Source organism: Crassostrea angulata, chromosome 4 (assembly GCF_025612915.1).
Source record: "Crassostrea angulata isolate pt1a10 chromosome 4, ASM2561291v2, whole genome shotgun sequence".
Taxonomy (NCBI): Eukaryota; Metazoa; Mollusca; class Bivalvia; order Ostreida; family Ostreidae; genus Magallana; species Magallana angulata.
In genome coordinates, this window is record NC_069114.1 from 16,470,879 (window position 1) to 16,489,478 (window position 18,600).

At 35.3% G+C, this 18,600-nt stretch overlaps 1 protein-coding gene across 3 annotated transcripts in view; it reads right to left on the reverse strand.

Moving 5' to 3' along the window:
• Positions 1–3,318: 3,318 nt before the first annotated feature.
• The window catches only part of LOC128179979 (sulfotransferase 1E1-like), a 36,173-nt gene continuing 20,891 nt past the window's right edge, over positions 3,319–18,600 (reverse strand). For 2 of the 3 annotated variants that reach the window (XM_052847708.1, XM_052847707.1), the window contains exons 3-5: positions 18,497–18,600; positions 6,036–6,231; positions 3,319–5,558 (exon numbers count right to left, since the gene is read on the reverse strand). In XM_052847708.1, coding sequence (XP_052703668.1) covers positions 5,449–5,558; positions 6,036–6,231; positions 18,497–18,600 — 410 coding nt within the window. In that variant the 3' untranslated portion in view covers positions 3,319–5,448. The remainder of the gene's footprint in view (positions 5,559–6,035; positions 6,232–18,496) is intronic. The other variant, XM_052847710.1, reaches the window with a different exon arrangement.

Below are 18,600 nucleotides of genomic sequence, written 5' to 3' on the forward strand. Positions count from 1 at the left end.
TCTGCTTGTACAGTTAGTTGTTGTCTTTCCACACTTAAATTTTGTTGTTCGGCCATATTTTAAGAACTGAAATATCAAGTTATCTAAATACTCTGGCTTGAAACTATAATTAATTAAACATATTTTTTTGGACACTCATTGTAGCTCATAATATATGTATTTCTACTTTGAAATTCTAAATCAACTAAACTTTTGAAGTCTACGAGTATCAATTAAAACAGCTTCTTTCAGTTAGTATTTTACGTTCAATACAATGAAAGTGCATACATGTATTAATTAATTTTGATTGTCAAATTGTCGCATTAGAGATGTGTTATGCATGAAATAAAGTAGTGTCTCTTCTACTTGGATTCTCAATCTAACTCTCACACAACTTTATCAAATCCAAATGCTATTGTATATGTACTGTCTGTACACAAAAATCTTGTTTTTGTTCAAATGATAACCTTCTGAAGTTCTAATTTCAATCAATATATGTATTCAGTTCTTTATATGCTCATAAATCTTCATTCATATTCGTTCCAAATCACATTTTGCTTGAAGTAAGTTGCTCATATTGTTCTCAAATTATGATAATGTCAGCAAGTTTCTCATTCTGTACTTATATTCTGAAGTTAGTGCCAGTTTGTGCTCAAAGGAAGTCTCAAAATGATCTTATTTTTCTCTATGAAGTGTCTCATTTTGTTCTCAAATTCTCAAGTTTGTCTCAATAAAAGTTTCTAATTTTGTTTTCAAATTGATAAGTTGATGTTAATTTTCTCAATAAGTTCTCATATTGTTCTCAAAATCTCAAGTTTACCAACATATATATATATATTGAACAATTGTTCAAAAAGTTCTGATTTTCTTCTCAAGAATCAAGATAGTCTTAATTTTAATAATCAATTACAAAACATTTTAGCACCAATAATTTTTTTCAATAAATTTTTATGATTTATTTATTTGAAATTAATGATATACACGTAATATCAAATGAAAAGTTAATGAAGTTTCCAAAACAAATTACAGATTATACTATGGCGAACGAACCCGATACCTATATGGTCGACAAGCGACAGATAGCGTGGGTACGCTTGTACGCCCTAGATGATGATCAACTAATGACTATCAACAACAACGAAAATATAAAATCATGAATAAACAAATCGAATTTTTTATAATAGCTGGTCTGTCCACACGTCGATCTCTTTACATATACTAGGCTTTATAAAAATAGACAAGAAATCTATTCAAAGAAAAAAATCCAATATGGCCGATTGATAGTAAAAAAACATCAGTAGTCTGAATCCTACTCTACATGACTATCAGACGAGGATAATAAACAATAGATACCTATATATATATTCAAAAGAAAACAAATTATTCACCTCTGATTCGCTTCTCTTTCTCCACGTGGCTTTGTTTATGTTGTTGTTTTCTGACCTCTGGGCTGTCTTCTTCTTTGTGAAAATGTCGAATGTCAGGATATATTCTTACGCATTATTTTCATTTATTAGGAAATGTAAGATGCAAAGATATTTTATACCTGTTTATCAATATTTATAGCAATAACTGTTTGAGATATCTGAAAACAAATATAGACATGCAAATTCAACAAAAACACTACGATATACTTTGAACTACTTTTCTACGCGCAATATTTATAAGGATGTAATACAGCTCTGTTTCAATACCTAACCCGACTCGCTTAGCATCGTTAACTTCATGAATATTCATAAGCATTTACTTTCAAGTCTTTTTGTGCAAACCTTTACCATTTATCAAATAACTTAGAAATTTTGTTTACTTTCAGGTTATGAAAGTTGTATAGTATTATATTTCTACCATTCTGATATATCAACTTCTGCGTAAACTTGTTTATCATCTCCGCACATTTCTGCCGCTAGGGGTGCCATCATGCATACAAATGAGCTACTCGAGCGACGATATTATACGGTGGCATATATGCCACCGTCTAAAAATTGAACGGAAGATCTATTCGTTACTCGTAACGAGATCGTATCTAGTTACATTATATATTTTGACATACTACAGTCTAGATATATATAAAATATTATTGTTTAATTTTTTTTATTAGTGTTCAGTGGTCGTTTCATAAAAAAAATTCCAAGAAAAATAAACTGTTTCCTTTTAAATATGGAGATCTGACCAATACAAAAACAAATATATACAAAATCAAAAGTCCAAGAGAAAAATACAAAACAAAAGCAGAACAAACACAGATCTCTAAAAAAAAATTGGATGTAGGACCAGGTGCCATGGAAGAGTGGGCATCCCTTGCTGACCGGTCCTACACGACATGTGCTCTTTGGTGTAATCGGGAAAACGAAAAGATCCGTAGACAATCAGGTGATTAATTATGGTCTAATAATAAGTATAAAAAACGTCATTCAGTGGACGATTGTTTTTCTTGAGAAGGATGTTGAACATGTACCCTGTTTTATCAACTTGGTGGTCAGTAGCCTGTCTTGCCTTAGAAACTGTTAATGCGAAGAGCATGCCCTTGTGTATCGAATTAATTGAGAGACAAGAACTCCCTATTCAGGTGTAGAGGTATATTGTTATACATGTATAAGCAAGGAAAGTTGACTTTTGAAAAATTGAAGTCATCACGATTATCGTAAAGTTTTGTTTTAAGGATACAATCAATGTCCCTTTTCAGTAAAATATCCAAATATGAAACAGATGACACAGACTGTGGTATCTTTTATAACAAGTTCACAGGGATATATCGAGTAGACACAGAGACATAAATAACACAGATTGGCAACTGATTGACATCTCGCGGTCCCTATTGTAAAGTATTTCCAGTTTAAGTCAGTGTGTCTTTTTAATAAACAATTATATCAAAACATAAACAGCTAAAACCTATTACCAAAACATTCAAAATAGTATATATTTGTGAGTTTATGTTTAGTAAACAATATAAAAAGAGGAGTTTTAGGAGGCAGTTGGCTACCCATCATTCGAGAGTTTGCCGATGTTTAGTTGCTGGTCAATATATTTTCTATATATTTATCTTATTTTTCAATTTTTTGTTTAAAAATGTCTAAAACCTATGCCATTTTTCGAAAAAACAATATATTTTTTAATTTAGATCATTATCTCAGTTTACTTATACGTAGTTCTCAAAGTAAGGTTGGTCCCGTAATATTTTCCAACAACAAAGCACGCTAATGGCGGAGTTGCCTATTTCTGTTAGATGATGGTAGACGTACGTATTGAAGTAACAATTGTTAATACATAAAACGTCGTCGATATACCTCAATTATTATATCTTACGTCGAGAAAAATGCTAATTTTTATTTTTAAAAAAAAGAAAGAATTGATAATATATACGATTTTAAAAGGGCTGCAATTAAATGGGCTCGAATTTGTGCTCTTGTTTCCTTTCTTGTATATTTATTGTTGGAATTTTTATTTTTAGAATTTGGATATGTAGATGAAGTTAAATATGGATTTAACCTAATCGATGTTGTCGGAAGTGGAATGTTTGGAAAGCCAATACTAGAGATCCGCTGAGACCTGTAATTGATTTAACATATCATATTGACTAAAAAATAATCTTGCATTTTTTAGGTTGTATATCTTGGCAATTCCAATTCAATCAACAGCAGATCTTAATTATAATCTATTTTTTCTGACATTTTATCCTGAATCTCTTTCATATCAGTGATAAACGAGTAAGCATGATTTAAAACACGAATGGTGTACCTTCTATCAATTTTTTTTTTGTGGTGACATAGGTTCTTTACTGCTGATTAATATTTTGAATCTAATTAATTGTGTGACGTTGATCACCTATAATATATAGCTTTTAGGGCGAAATTTATATGGTACATACAATACATTGCAAATATTTCAATCGATTCCACCTAAATATTAAGTTCTGGTAGAGCCTCGAATTCGCTGATGTGATAGAAGTGTATAATTTTATTTTAAACAGTATTAAAGGAAGCTGGTGTCAACCTTTTACCCATCAGATATGCTTTAAACTTTTAAATATGATATGTTGCCATAACTCTATTTATTAAGGGGGAGATAAAGCTAAAAGATAAATACATTTCTCTAATTTTTTTCACATACCTTTTTGTCTAAAGGATGAGTATAACCTTTTAAAAGCGGCAACTATTTAGCTCTCTTTAAGGTATTTTTGTCAAATGCACAATTTAGAACATTAAAATGATGTAGCGGAAAAAGTTAAGTGCAAACATTGATATCAAGAAGTTCTTTTATTTTTAGATTGTTAAAATAAACATATTTTTCAGTGAATTTCCCAGTACATGAATAAGAAAACTTCGGTGAGCTTAAAAATGACATGTATTATTGTTTTTTTAAAATAAATTATCGTACATCATTAAAGGGGCATGGTCACAATTTTGATCAAAAATTGTTTTTTTTTTTTTTTTCAAATTTTAATGTTTACAATGCTCAAGTAAGGTATTTTCAATAATCAACAACAATTTGAGTGTCTATTGTTGAGTTATAAGGGAGTTACAGAGCCTACACTTCTTTGCTATGTAAACAAAGCATTTGTTTACATTTTGAATGTTGAAGTAAAAATTTCAGTTTTAGACCTAAAACAAATGTGTTATGTTAGAAACAGTTTATTCATGCTTAAAATGAATAAGAAGATTAACAAATTGGCTAGAGAAAGATTTTTTACTGGAATATTGAACCATTGTATACAAAAACAGGGCACGGGCCTTGTTTACATGACAAAGAATTGTGAGCCCTGTATCTTGCTTATAACACTACAACTGACTCTCAAATTTTATTGGATCATTAGAAATGTCTTCTAAACGCATTGTAAATAATAAAAGTGACCAAAATCGTGACCAGCCCCTTTAAATTCAAAATGGAAATGATTTGGCGTTATATCTAAATTTAGGAATCATGCAAAGCCTTTTCCGATTACCACAAAGAGCACACGGCGGATGTGACGTTGCTCGCTTATCCATGGTGCCTGATTCTCCCTCAAGTTTTTGTAGAGACCCATGTGTATTCTGCTCCTGTTTTGTATTTTTCTTTTGAACTTTTGATTTAGAGCACTGTTCCCTACCGCCACATTTCGTTTCAGTCTTAATAAAGCACACATGTCTATTTCCCCAGCTCAGCTAGAATAGAACGGGTTTCTAAACATTTTAGGAGTGTGTAGAGTTGCTTTTGGATATTAACAGAAAATCTTATCACTATTGTCTACTGTATTATTGATCTATAAACAGTGTATACATCAACACTGGTGTTAAATTACAAGATTAAACTAATAACTACCTTAGCTTTAGATACACACTTAAGAGGTAATGCATAAATATTTAGCCAATACTTTAGATATAATCGATTAATACAATACACACTTAAGAGGTAATGCATAAATATTTAGCCAATACTTTAGATATAATCGATTAATACAATACAAATGTTATATGATTCATTTCGGATTAAACACTAGACAAAATCGATATCAACTGCAACATTCTTCATGTTATCTGCGTATATCTTGTCAAATGTTTCGTTCATTGCTACTGTGAAATAATTTTTCCAATCTCCAACTTTACCTGAAAATAAATTGTTGTTTCTTTAGTCTTCAGTTGCTTCATTTGCGTAAAATTCAATTGAAAATGGGTTTTACATACACATTTTTTATTTAATCATTACAGGAAACCTTTTTCAAAATTTAAATATCTTTCAGTAAATGTTAAGGCTCTTTCTTAAAAAGAAATATTTGATATTTTGCATATTTTCATAAAACATTAGATATTAAAGTAATATGCTACATAACTATATAAAAATATACATGTACATCCTTATCAAGGCATTAAAAGCATACTAAGTATCTGATTATTTTCGCGACGATGTTGCAATTCAAAAAACTAACGACCAAAAAAATATAATAAAACGCAGATATTATTTTCGATATTGATTGATATAAGAAACATTTTGAATAGCAAAAAATTATGGACGTCAATTAAAACAATGTCACGCTAATCCCCCCTCCCCCCCCCCCCCTTGGAGATACGTTATTATCTGCTCACCTTTTCTATACAAGGTAGGAATTTTCTTGAGATTCATAGACTTTATGATTTCTGCCATAGTGGAATCATTTCGCACTCTTTCATCAGCTGCTTTAAGATTGTCGAAGCCACACTTCTCTGCTATTTCTGGGAACAATTGGTCAGCATCTTTTACGTCTAAGAACTTTGCCAATCGTTTGAGTTCCCCGATAGTATTCTGTTTAAAATGGTGATCGTTTGAACTTAAAATTCTTAAATTTTGAATTGCACCTTTAAGTTTTTATGTTTCTATTGAATTAATTTTACATTTTATTGTTTTGTATTTGCAAAGTTGGATGAATGCGATCCATTATGATTAACTTTGTAATTTTCAAAAGGAATGAATTTGAATTTTAGAGTATGATACATGTATGTGCTTGATTTTACCTAAGGAGTATATTATTTGATATTTATTCATATATAGATATATTGAAATGGATTGAACAATTAGAAATATGTCTATACATTTATATGTTACTAATTTTTGTAAACAGATAGCCATGCTATGACCTTGAATTGCTAGTATTACATAATGGTCACTATGATATTTATGTGTACCTAGATGCTGCGCACTGAATGGTGTTAATGATAATTGACAGAATGAACTCTGTGACTCTTGTAGCAATGCGTAGTATTCCTAAATGATGTTATGAAACCAGGTGCATAATATGGGCAGAATAATATCCAAATTGAGAGTTTAACAACATGTGACCTATTTGGCGATTCTGTGTCTGCAACGAATGCTCTAGTATTCTATATTGAGTCATGTATTGTGTATTCTATATATTAACCTTTGTAACCTTTTATGCCGTGTATGAATGAACGTATTGTGAGTAAGTGATGCCTCATACTAGGTGGGGGGGGGGGGGGGGCTCCGAGACCCAGGACTCGGAGACCCACATCCTGCATCCAGACTCTTTGATTGGCAATTTTGACGGTTTTGTTACTTTATTTAGAAATAAAATATTAATCTTAATTTTGAACACTAAATGTTCACTCATGATCGTCGTATATGGGCCGAACTAGTCAAAACTGTCCATCGTAAGTAAAACCTTATATATACCCATATGAAATGAGATTGTGCAGACTCCTGATTTGGGCTGCTTTAGATTGTTGTAATCTTAACTATACGATCACGCTTAATAAAACCGCTTGAGAAAGAAATACTGGACTTGTCATCCATAAGCTTGAGCTGACCCTCAATAGGATCCTGTAAGACAGAAGGCTTACATGAACTTTCTTGGTGCCAGTGACCAGGACTGAGCGAAGTTCAATACAGAGTAAGGTAAGAACCATTTCTATATGTCTCTTATAGCTATCTCGAAGTAAACAACTTTGTCTAAGCAACCAATATGGCGACAGGTGATGGGTTTGATAAAAAAGAATTTAAAAATCAAATGGAGCAATTAGAAAAACAATTCGCGGGGTTGGGTCAGAACAATGAAAATAAAGGGCAAGAAACAGGTCAAAAATCCCCAGAAAAAGAGCAGATTAAACAAAATACTTTTGAAACATATCATGATGCTAGGCCGTATGAAACTCGTGAAACTCGACACCGAGTCTCAGATCAGGATGATGAAAAAGATTTTTTTATTGGTCAAGTAAAAGCTATAACAGCCGCACTCTCAGTGCCCCTATCTTCTGTGATAACTCCTTTTGAGGGAGATGCTCAAAAATTTAAACAGTGGATAAAGGAAGTTGAAAAGTACAGTGTTATGTCTGGAAAACAAGGTCATGAGATCCCCAGGCTTGCATACATAACGAGTAAGGGTTCAGTTGGGGATTATATTAAAAGGTATTTAGATGAAACAGATGCGTCTGAAGAAATCCCATCTTGGAACGATCTTAAGGAATCCCTTAAAAATAGATTTGCAGAAATAACAGATCCCCAACACGCGTTGGCAGTAATGCGTAAGACTCGACAACATTCAAATGAAAGTGTTCAGTTGTTCGCCGAGAGACTATTGCAAATCGCGGAAGACGCCTACAGTAATGACAGACTAAAAGACCCTTTGATACAACAACAGTTAGTAGATATCTTTTGTGACGGGTTGACATTCGACTACCTCAGAATGAAAATTTTGCGAGAAAACCCTAAAGATTTAGAATCCGCAATTCAAATAGCAATGCGAGAACAAAATCTGAGACAAAGGCTAGCGATAAGAGGGTCAAATATGACAGAAATTGTACAAAGTAATGACAACAGACGAACTCCTTCAAATTTTGATACTACTCTTCCCTTATTAAAGGATAGAGCAGATAATCTTACCTCAGTAGAAACAAGGCATGTAGAACCAATGGAAATTGACCATGCGCGTAATAGTAGGTGTTTTAAATGTAAACAGACGGGTCATAGGGCTCGATTTTGTACTCAAAATAAATCCCAAGTCAGGTCCCGTCCTCAAATAGATAAACGACCCAGTCAAAACAAACCCGTCCATAATATAGAGCAGAAACCCCGTTCGCCTGTGGAATGTTGGAATTGTGGTAAAGTAGGTCATGTGCGTGCAGATTGTTGGGGCTCGCATATGTATCAAAGAACGCAGCAAAATCGGGGCAGACCATCAAATCGTCAAGGCCGAACATATAAATCTAGCGACCAAGTAAATAGGGGATCGTCTAAAAATTTCAAATCGCGCTCTTATTTTGACAAACAAAAACAGGAAAACTAAGACGTTCTTCCTTCGTTGAAGCCCGAAGAAAGAACTTTAAACAAAGACCTACATATGAAATTAATTTTACTAACAACCCCAGTAGCTGTTTATTAAAAGTAGGTAAAAATAAATTTAGAGCTTTGGTAGATACAGGTGCAGCCGTATCTCTAATTAGTAAGAAAATGTATGATAATCTATTTCCCCGCCCCAAGTTGTTTAAAAATGACATCCCCTCTTTACAAGCAGCAAATGGCAATTCTTTAATTGCGATAGGGTATGTAAATATTTCCTTTAAGATTTCAGGGTTAACTTTAGACCACAAACTTTATGTGACAAAGGGACTCAACCGAAACATGATTCTCGGTCGTGATTGGCTCAAGAAAAACAATGTTCGTTTATACTTTGATCTTGGACTCATGCGTATTGATGGCAAAGTATACGCGGAACTTAAAGAAGATTTACATATCTCAACTATTGTAAGAACTCCTAAGAAACTTATTATGAGACCAAACACGGTGACTGTATTCTATGGAAAAATAAATAACAATTTTCCTCTGGAAAAAAATGACTTGGTTGAAGTGAACAGCATAGACAATAACTGCATTATGGAAGACCCAGGACTATATTTAAAAGACGCCGTTTGTATAGTTCGGAAGGATAAGAAAGTTCCAATGATCTTCGTTAACCAAACTAACAAAAATTATAAAATTCCAAGAGGCTACATAGTAGGACGAATTACCGCATTAAAACAGAAGGAAATCTCAGAAATACAGACTACTCAAGACACAAAAGAAGAAATTGATGTACCTAGAAGATTTGAACACTCAATCAAAAGACTTGTGAGCAAAAACAATGATTTATTTGCAAAGAAAGACAGTGACCTTGGAGTGACTGATACTGTTAAAATGAAGATAGAAACTGGAGATCACCACCCAATAAAGAACAGACCCTACCGTGTACCCTTAAATAAAAGACAGATAATTGACAAGGCCATACTGGAAATGATGGACGCAAAGATAATTGAGAGATCACAATCGCCTTGGTCATTTCCCTTAGTAGTGGTGAAGAAAAAGGACGGATCAGACCGAATGTGCGTTGACTTTAGAAGCTTGAATAAGATAGTGAAACCCGTATCATTCCCGCTACCGTTGATTGATGACATCCTATGTTTACTAGGTAAGGCAAAATATTTCACTGCACTAGACTTAAAGAGTGGATATTGGCAAGTGAAATTAGAAGATTCAAGTAAAGAAAAAACGGCCTTTGCATGTCACAAAGGACTATTCCAATTCAACCGGATGCCATTTGGGTTGAGTAATGCACCAGCAGTCTTTCAAGAGCTGATGAACATAGTTCTTCAAGGACAAGAGGAGTTTGCCATCGCATACCTGGATGACATTCTTATATTCTCAGAGACACCGGAAGATCATCTTCGGCATATTCAAGACGTTTTCAACCGCCTAAGGAAGCATGGACTTAAAATGAAGCTAAAGAAATGTAGTTTCTTCAAGGAACAGACAGAATATCTTGGTTTCATCATTGATGAACATGGCGTTACACCTGATCCAAAGAAAGTCGAAGCTATAAGAAAGTTACCAGCGCCCACTACAGTCCGAGAAGTTCGTGGCTTTATAGGTATGTGTAGTTATTACAGGAGATTTATACCGAACTTCTCTAAGATTGCAGAACCATTGATTGACTTAACCAGAAAATATGCAAGATTCAAATGGACACCATGTTGTAAAAAAGCGTTTGACTTTATTAAAGAAAGTTTAACGATAGTGCCTTTACTAGCATATCCAGATACTAATAAGCCTTACATCCTGTACACCGATGCCAGCGACAATTGTATTGGAGCGTGCCTTACTCAAAAGACAGATGAGGGAGAAGATAAGCCAATATATTACTTATCCCACAAGCTGAGTAAAACTCAAGAAAAGTGGTCAACCATAGAAAAGGAGGCATTTGCAATCCATTACGCCCTTCAGAAGTTAGACCATTATTTACACGGTGCTCAGTTTACTATAAGAACAGACCATAAGCCGCTCAAGTATATCTTAGAATCTCCAATGCAAAATAAGAAAATTCAACTATGGGCATTAAGTATTGCAGGATATAACTGTAAGGTAGAGTACATAGAAGGAAGATTTAACTGCTGTGCAGATCTCTTATCCCGATTACCGACAGTCAACCTCGAGTGTGAAGAGGAAGAACAATCAGAGCATGATGAACCAGATGTTAAGGACAATTTCTTTGAAGTGAACGTACTTAACTCCAATGCCTTTTCGCCTAAGAGATTAGCCAGATGTGAAGTTAAACAACACGACGAATTGGTCAAACCCTTTATTGATCTACCAGAAGAAATCAACATCAAAGAAAGTCAACAACACGATGAGCAGATCAAGAAACTGAAGAATCGGTTAAATAAGGGAACAGCAACGGCAACCGAAGAAAGGAAGTTTTTGGAAATTGATGGTTTAATGTACTATCTTTCAGATGGAGACTCAGAAGGCCCAAAACTTCGCCTGTATGTACCACGTGAGTTAGAACTTTTAGTAGTGCAGCAATATCATGACGGGCTTGGACATATGGGAGTGGACAAAACATATGACGTAATCAGACAAAAGTACTACATACCAAATTTGTACAAAAGGTTATACTCTTATATAGAAGGATGTGTAGTATGCCAAACGAGGAGCAATAAGAAAAATCAGCCTCCACTTCAAGAGACAGATATACCACCTTTTCCAATGGCTAAAGTAGGACTTGATCTATCAGGACCATATCCAACATCCTTGTCGGGAAACAAGTACATAGTTTCTTTTATTGACATTTACTCTGGTTGGCCAGAGGCTTTTCCCGTTCCTGATAAGTCAGCTGACAACATAGTACATCTTATCTTAGAAGAAATATATCCAAGATATGGCTGTCCTCTTCAAATCCTCACAGACAACGGAACAGAAAATGTGAATAAGAAAGTGGAAGAAACTTTAAAAGAATTGAATATCAACCATATCAAAACATCTTATTACAGCCCTCAAGGTAATGGTAAAGTAGAACGATTTCATAGAACTCTACATGACGTGATGGCTAAGAAAACAACAGACAACGCTCAAACATGGGATATTCATCTTAATCAGACGTTGGCAGCCATTCGTTTCCATCCTAACGACTCGTCAAAGTTTTCTCCATATTACCTTATGTACAACAGAGATGTCGTATTACCTCTTGATACGTTGATGAAACTTCGAAGGAGATACGCGGGAGAAGATCAACACAAGATCGCCCTTCAAGAACAGCATAAAGCTTTCCTCCAGTACATCGTAATATGAAGGAAGCCAAGAAGAAACAGAAAGCTCAGGCCGATAAGAGAAGCAAAGATGAAAATTTTCAGGTAGGTGACCCTGTCTACCTTAAGAACAACAGAAGACAAAATAAATTAGATAAAAAGTGGCTACCGTATTATCGAATCATAGAGCAGAAAGGACCAGTTAGTTTCGTGGTGAGAGATCAATTGACTGGATTAACCACCAAATGCCATGCGCGACAATTAAGACTGGCAGATATTTCGCACTGGCCCCTTTCACAAACTACTGAAGATGGTGGAAGAACTCTAAGAAAAACTAACTATGTGGTGCCACCGGAAGATGAATCGTCGTCAGAAAATGAAGACATGCAACCAGAACCATTGGAAAGAGCTATACAGTCCAAACAATGGGAAAGAGAAGGATCTTCAGACGAAGAGGATATTCCCCTAGCAGAACTTCAAAGACGTATAAGAGCTAAGACGATCATGGATGATCAGCAGTATAAACACGAGAATGATCAGACCGTAGATTCAGAATCGGATGAGACCCATGAGTCAAATCAATGTGGTGAAAATAGTGGTCAAGACTATGAAATACCCTTAGATAACCCAAATGTACCCTTAGAAGAAAATTTGGAAATAGATGAAATAGCCCCTAAAGTAGGTCTAGGCTTCAAACCAATCCCTAAACCCCGTATATCTAATAAACAAAAATTTAAAGAGGATTGTTTAGTTGTCTTAAAACAGTTAGTAATAGGGTAGATAAAGTATCCTTTATTTTCAGATGTCAGAATCTGAGTTATTGGAACTGAGATTGACGCCCCCTAGTGAACTTTATATCAAAATAAAGTTTGGAGGAGTCACATTGACAGCAACCTTGAACACATACAGCCATTATTTGAGTGATACAGAGCCATACTCTGATATGGTTATGCTAATCATTAGAGGAGAAATCACCTCCGCGAGCGTTAGGAGGGAGGGGGTCACTCGAAACCGAATGTATATGTAAATAATCTCGGATGAGCTTTGCTTTGTACATATATCATGCTTATTAATAATTAAAAAAAAAAAAAAAAATAGGGATATAGCAATTTAGCTTTTCTCTTGTTCATGGGTGGATGTTCCTGATGTCTTGCATTTCTTGCAGAAAATGGCAAGTGCAAGATCGGAACATCCATCAGGGAGAGAGGAAGAGGAAATGGAAAGCACTGACAACCTTGAGGAAAGAGCTATGAGGATCAACTCATTATATACCCCTGGGAACATTTACCCTGACCAGCTACCTTATCCTGTTATCGATCAAATTATGAAGTATCACCGTCTAGCAAACGCGGAATTGACCCCAAAGAAATATGTCAATGTAGAGTTAAGGCGATTTAACGTATATTCTAAGTACCTAAACAGGAGGTTAAGTCCGGAAACACTGAGACCTAGCTTTATTCGAAACCTAAAATTGATGATGAGAATTCTAAGGGATTGTGAACGCTTAGGACCTGAAGAATTAGAGTATCTGTCGGCAATGGTCCTAGATCTAGTTGATATGGGGAGTATTCAAAATGACGCAGCCGGGTTGAATATGCAGTTCAGAGATCTTAATGAACCACATTAAATGGGGAGCCTTATTAAACTTATGTACTAAATAAGGTAATAATTCATTTATTTTACAGAAATGGCCGAAAGTCAGAAAACTCCCAGGGAATTATTCACTGGAGAAGATATTTATCCAGATTTGCCCCCATTAATCTTGGATAAAATCATGACATACCTTCGCTTGGCAAACGCGGAAATCGAACCAAAGAGAACAGTTTTGTTAGAGTTAAAGAGAATGGATGAATATGCTGATGCATTTATTAGAAAATTTGGTCCAACTTTCATAACGAAAATAAACAGGTTATTGAAAATTAAGAAAAAATTCGATGAAATTTATCATCTTTTTGATACCATTGGTCACGAAGAGACTAGGTATTTACAATTCATCCTAGCAAACGAGGTCGTCCCAAACTCGTTTAGAGTAGGTGAAAATGGGGTGATAATGGATTTCAATCCAATCGAAAACGAATTAGTACTTCTTGACATAAATGGTGAACCTTTTAGGTTGGGTTAATCCAAGGTCTTAATATATCGAACGTTCTTTTCAGATGTCCGATCCACGACCGTCGCCCCGCTCACTTACATCATTTTCACAATCGGGGAAGAAATTTTCAGACAAATCAAGACTTAGACCCGACCCAAAACGTGAATGGTCAATAAAGCTAGAAATGCCGAAGCAGGGAACAAATACTAACTCACAACAATTACACTCTAGTTTGGGCTCCTTACAACCCGGCTTCGAAAGAAATAAATTTGTAAAACTTCCAAGCGTTTCAAATCCTAAGGTAGAAATTCCTCAGTCATTAGTCCCAATGACCGCTGACGATGAAGATATACCGTTAAGTAAAATCTGTGAATTGATCCGTGATTTACCCGAATTGGTTAAGGCTCAAATAATGAAGTATCAGAGAATCGCGGAACAAAATCGCCCTACTAGGCTTAAGATAAATTCAGAATTTCAAAGAATAGTAACCCTACAAGCCATAGTGATAGGAAATAATGAAACGCTGCTGCTATACCCCTCTTTCATCAAATTTATGAAAAAACACTTTCCACTTGATTTAGTAGAAACTCATTCAAAAATGATAGAAATGTCAGAAACGAGAAGGAATGTAATTGGCTGGATGTACCAATTTGAAAGAACTTTCTGCAAACACCCTTGTATTAGAAGTTTCAATTATTAATTGCAGGATGAAGTGGGTCTTGACAGTATTCCTCCTAGCTGGAGTGTTTGGGATACCTTTCGCAAACAATATCGTCAGGAAAAATGTAATTTTTGAAAAAGTTAAGGATATTTCTCTGGTGCAAGGAAAATGGACAGCAATCACGACAATAAGCTTAAATCCTTATTATACCATTCTTAATTTGTTACAAACGGAATTAGTAACTGTCAAAAATACTTTAGTTCAAGCCATTGGGGATGAATCAAAGAAACTATCAGTCACTGATACTAATCAAACTATTCGCATGACGCCCATCTTTCGGCTTTATCAAATGAGCGAAAGGTTTTCAGTTGAGATAAACAATTTTAAGGTAAACAGAAGATATTTGGAACAAGAGGTACAAGAAATTCGTTTTATGCACCGTAGAAATACTAGAGCTGTAATACCAATTGTAGGGAAAGTCCTATCTTTTCTTTTCGGTACATTAGACGAAGAAGATTTAAACAGTATTAGAAGCAATGTTAGGCAGCTTGCCAATAATCAACAGCAAATAAAACATGTATTAACCGAAAGTATGACTTTTGTTAAAGATAATCAGCAAAATATAATGGACAACCGCAGGACAATAAATGAAATTATTACTAGTCTTAAGGAATCAATGACAGAACAATCAACACTGGGCAGAGAATTGCATGACATGCAAAGATTTAATGACATTTACATACGTTTCGACAGGACATTAAGTAGTTTATCCGAAATCGTCTCAGTAACTAGAAATCATTTACAACAACTTCGTTTACGTCTCAATATGTTTTTTTTAGGACATCTCTCTCCAACCGTTATCCCCCCAGGAGATCTCAGGCGCCTGTTGTTAGAAATCTCAGATCAGTTACCTTCGTATCTTAAATTACCTTATGATATAACCACCGACCTTTGGTCTTATTATAGGATTTTACCATGTACGACATTAATTGGGGAGGAAAATCTCATAATTGCAATGACTATACCCCTGTTAGATACAAACAAACGATTTGAGTTATTCAAGGTCCATAACCTCCCGGTGCCAAATTTAAAAACGAATCAATCAAATCTGTTGGCTAGATATGATATCGAAACTGAAGCAATCGCTATAGATGATGTTCGGGGAACATACACTACCTTATCTAAAATAGAAACCAACGCATGTAAAAGACAACACGGGAACTTTTGTTCTATAAATAAACCCTTTTACCCCGTAAGCTCGAGCGATTTATGCATAGTAAAAATATCTATAAATAATCTGCTAGAAATAGAAAAACATTGTTCGGTATTAGTGGAAAATAAGTTACTTGATCCAAATGCGGTCAACTTGCGTGAAGGAAAGTGGTTAATCACTTCTTCAAAGCCATTGGAAATAAATGTAAAATGTGGACAAAATACACAAAGTACAAAGGTTAAGAGCCCGATAGACATTCTGAGTTTGGGACAAGGTTGCTCGGGTTTTCACGGTTCATTATTATTACCACCATTTTATAATAGAGAAAGTCAGTTCAACATGACCAATTCTTTCCAAAAATTTATCAATGAGATCGATACATGCACCCTTTGGGACCCTCTAAACACCCGACACCCCGAAATTAGCCAAATAAAAATTCCTGACAAATTAAAAGATATTAAAATTTTCCCTATGAATGCACTAATGGCGGAATTGCCAGTAATTAATTTGCAACCCATGAAATCCTCGTCTTGGGTGGGAAGCCCCTGGTTTTATGTGTGTTTAACTTTGGCAGTAACAATAACGATAGGACTTTGTATTAAGAAACGTAAAACTATTAAAAAGTGGGGTGGTATATGCTGTAGTGGTTGCTGGACAGGTTGTCGAAAAAGGGGTAGTGACGGAGATAAGAAAGGTTCTTCCAAAGACACTGTATTTTGTTGTGAGAATCCAGAGAAAAGGACCTCTAGCGACATTATTGAACTTGAACCAATCCCGAAAGTCACTAGGATCCAAGAGAAACCCCGACGAAGCGGAGGAATCGGAACTCACAAATTGGCCAGTAACACGGGGACCATTTCGACTAAACTAGCACAACAATTTCGTGGAGAGGAGGAAAATGAAGACTATCCATGGACCAAATACTATCGACCGGACCCAGAGCTGGCACGTAAATACCTGGAAGAGAAGGCCGCGATGTCTACGCAACAGAGGAACGCAGGAGACGCTCCGCGAGAAGTCGCTTCGCCATCCGCGCCGACCCTCTACCCACGGGTGCCGATGATGGATGAATAATTGAGCTACAGCCGCGAAGAAGTTGTGTATTCTTTATGAAAGGTTTGTGATTTTAGCGAAAATTAACAAAATGTGAAATGTGTTAAAGTAGAAATGTGCGTTATCTTGTGCTAATGTAAATCTTGTATTTGTTGATTCACTCTGGAGAAATTCAGGAAGAAACCGATGGACTCCGAACTTATGACGCGAACCTCGCCCCTAGGAAGGAAGAGATATTTTTGTGAACTTATAAGCATGCACTGACTTTGTATATGTATGTGACATCAAGCTTAACCATACTTAGTATTACTTTGATGATGAATTACGATTATATTCAACTATGGTTATTTCATCTTGGTCATTATTATCATACTTTATTCATTTTTGTTTTCATGATTGTAATGCGATATAATCAAGCTATATGATTTTATGAACATGTATACATCCTGGGTATAGATTTGTTTTTATAGATGAATGGTGTTCCAAGCCGGAGGTGGAAACATGTCACTTGTTACTATCTCTTAATATAGATGTTCTGACTGGTATGTCACTAGGAAGTTCGTCTGATCAAGGGTAGATCAAGGACGCTTTCCTATTCCGGGCGCCAGGCATGAGAAATCTCCCTTCGGGATATTTCTTTTGTTTGGGGGACGTATGTAAACAGATAGCCATGCTATGACCTTGAATTGCTAGTATTACATAATGGTCACTATGATATTTATGTGTACCTAGATGCTGCGCACTGAATGGTGTTAATGATAATTGACAGAATGAACTCTGTGACTCTTGTAGCAATGCGTAGTATTCCTAAATGATGTTATGAAACCAGGTGCATAATATGGGCAGAATAATATCCAAATTGAGAGTTTAACAACATGTGACCTATTTGGCGATTCTGTGTCTGCAACGAATGCTCTAGTATTCTATATTGAGTCATGTATTGTGTATTCTATATATTAACCTTTGTAACCTTTTATGCCGTGTATGAATGAACGTATTGTGAGTAAGTGGTGCCTCATACTAGGTGGGGGGGGGGGCTCCGAGACCCAGGACTCGGAGACCCACATCCTGCATCCAGACTCTTTGATTGGCAGTTTTGACGGTTTTGTTACTTTATTTAGAAATAAAATATTAATCTTAATTTTGAACACTAAATGTTCACTCATGATCGTCGTATATGGGCCGAACTAGTCAAAACTGTCCATCGTAAGTAAAACCTTATATATACCCATATGAAATGAGATTGTGCAGACTCCTGATTTGGGCTGCTATTAGCTGATGTTATTGTAACTATACGATCACGCTTAATAAAACCGCTTGAGAAAGAAATACTGGACTTGTCATCCATAAGCTTGAGCTGACCCTCAATAGGATCCTGTAAGACAGAAGGCTTACATTTTTCTTTACTGTGAAATAAATGAATTTTGCTTTTATTAATACACAGTTTGCTAACCAACTGTACCTTTGGTTTTATTACTTACTCTTTGCAGTTTTTCGTATTGCAACATGATGATTTGGTCTTTCCGCACTTCCGATTCTCTGATGAACGCCTTGTTGTAATTAAACCAACCGCCAAACATCACCT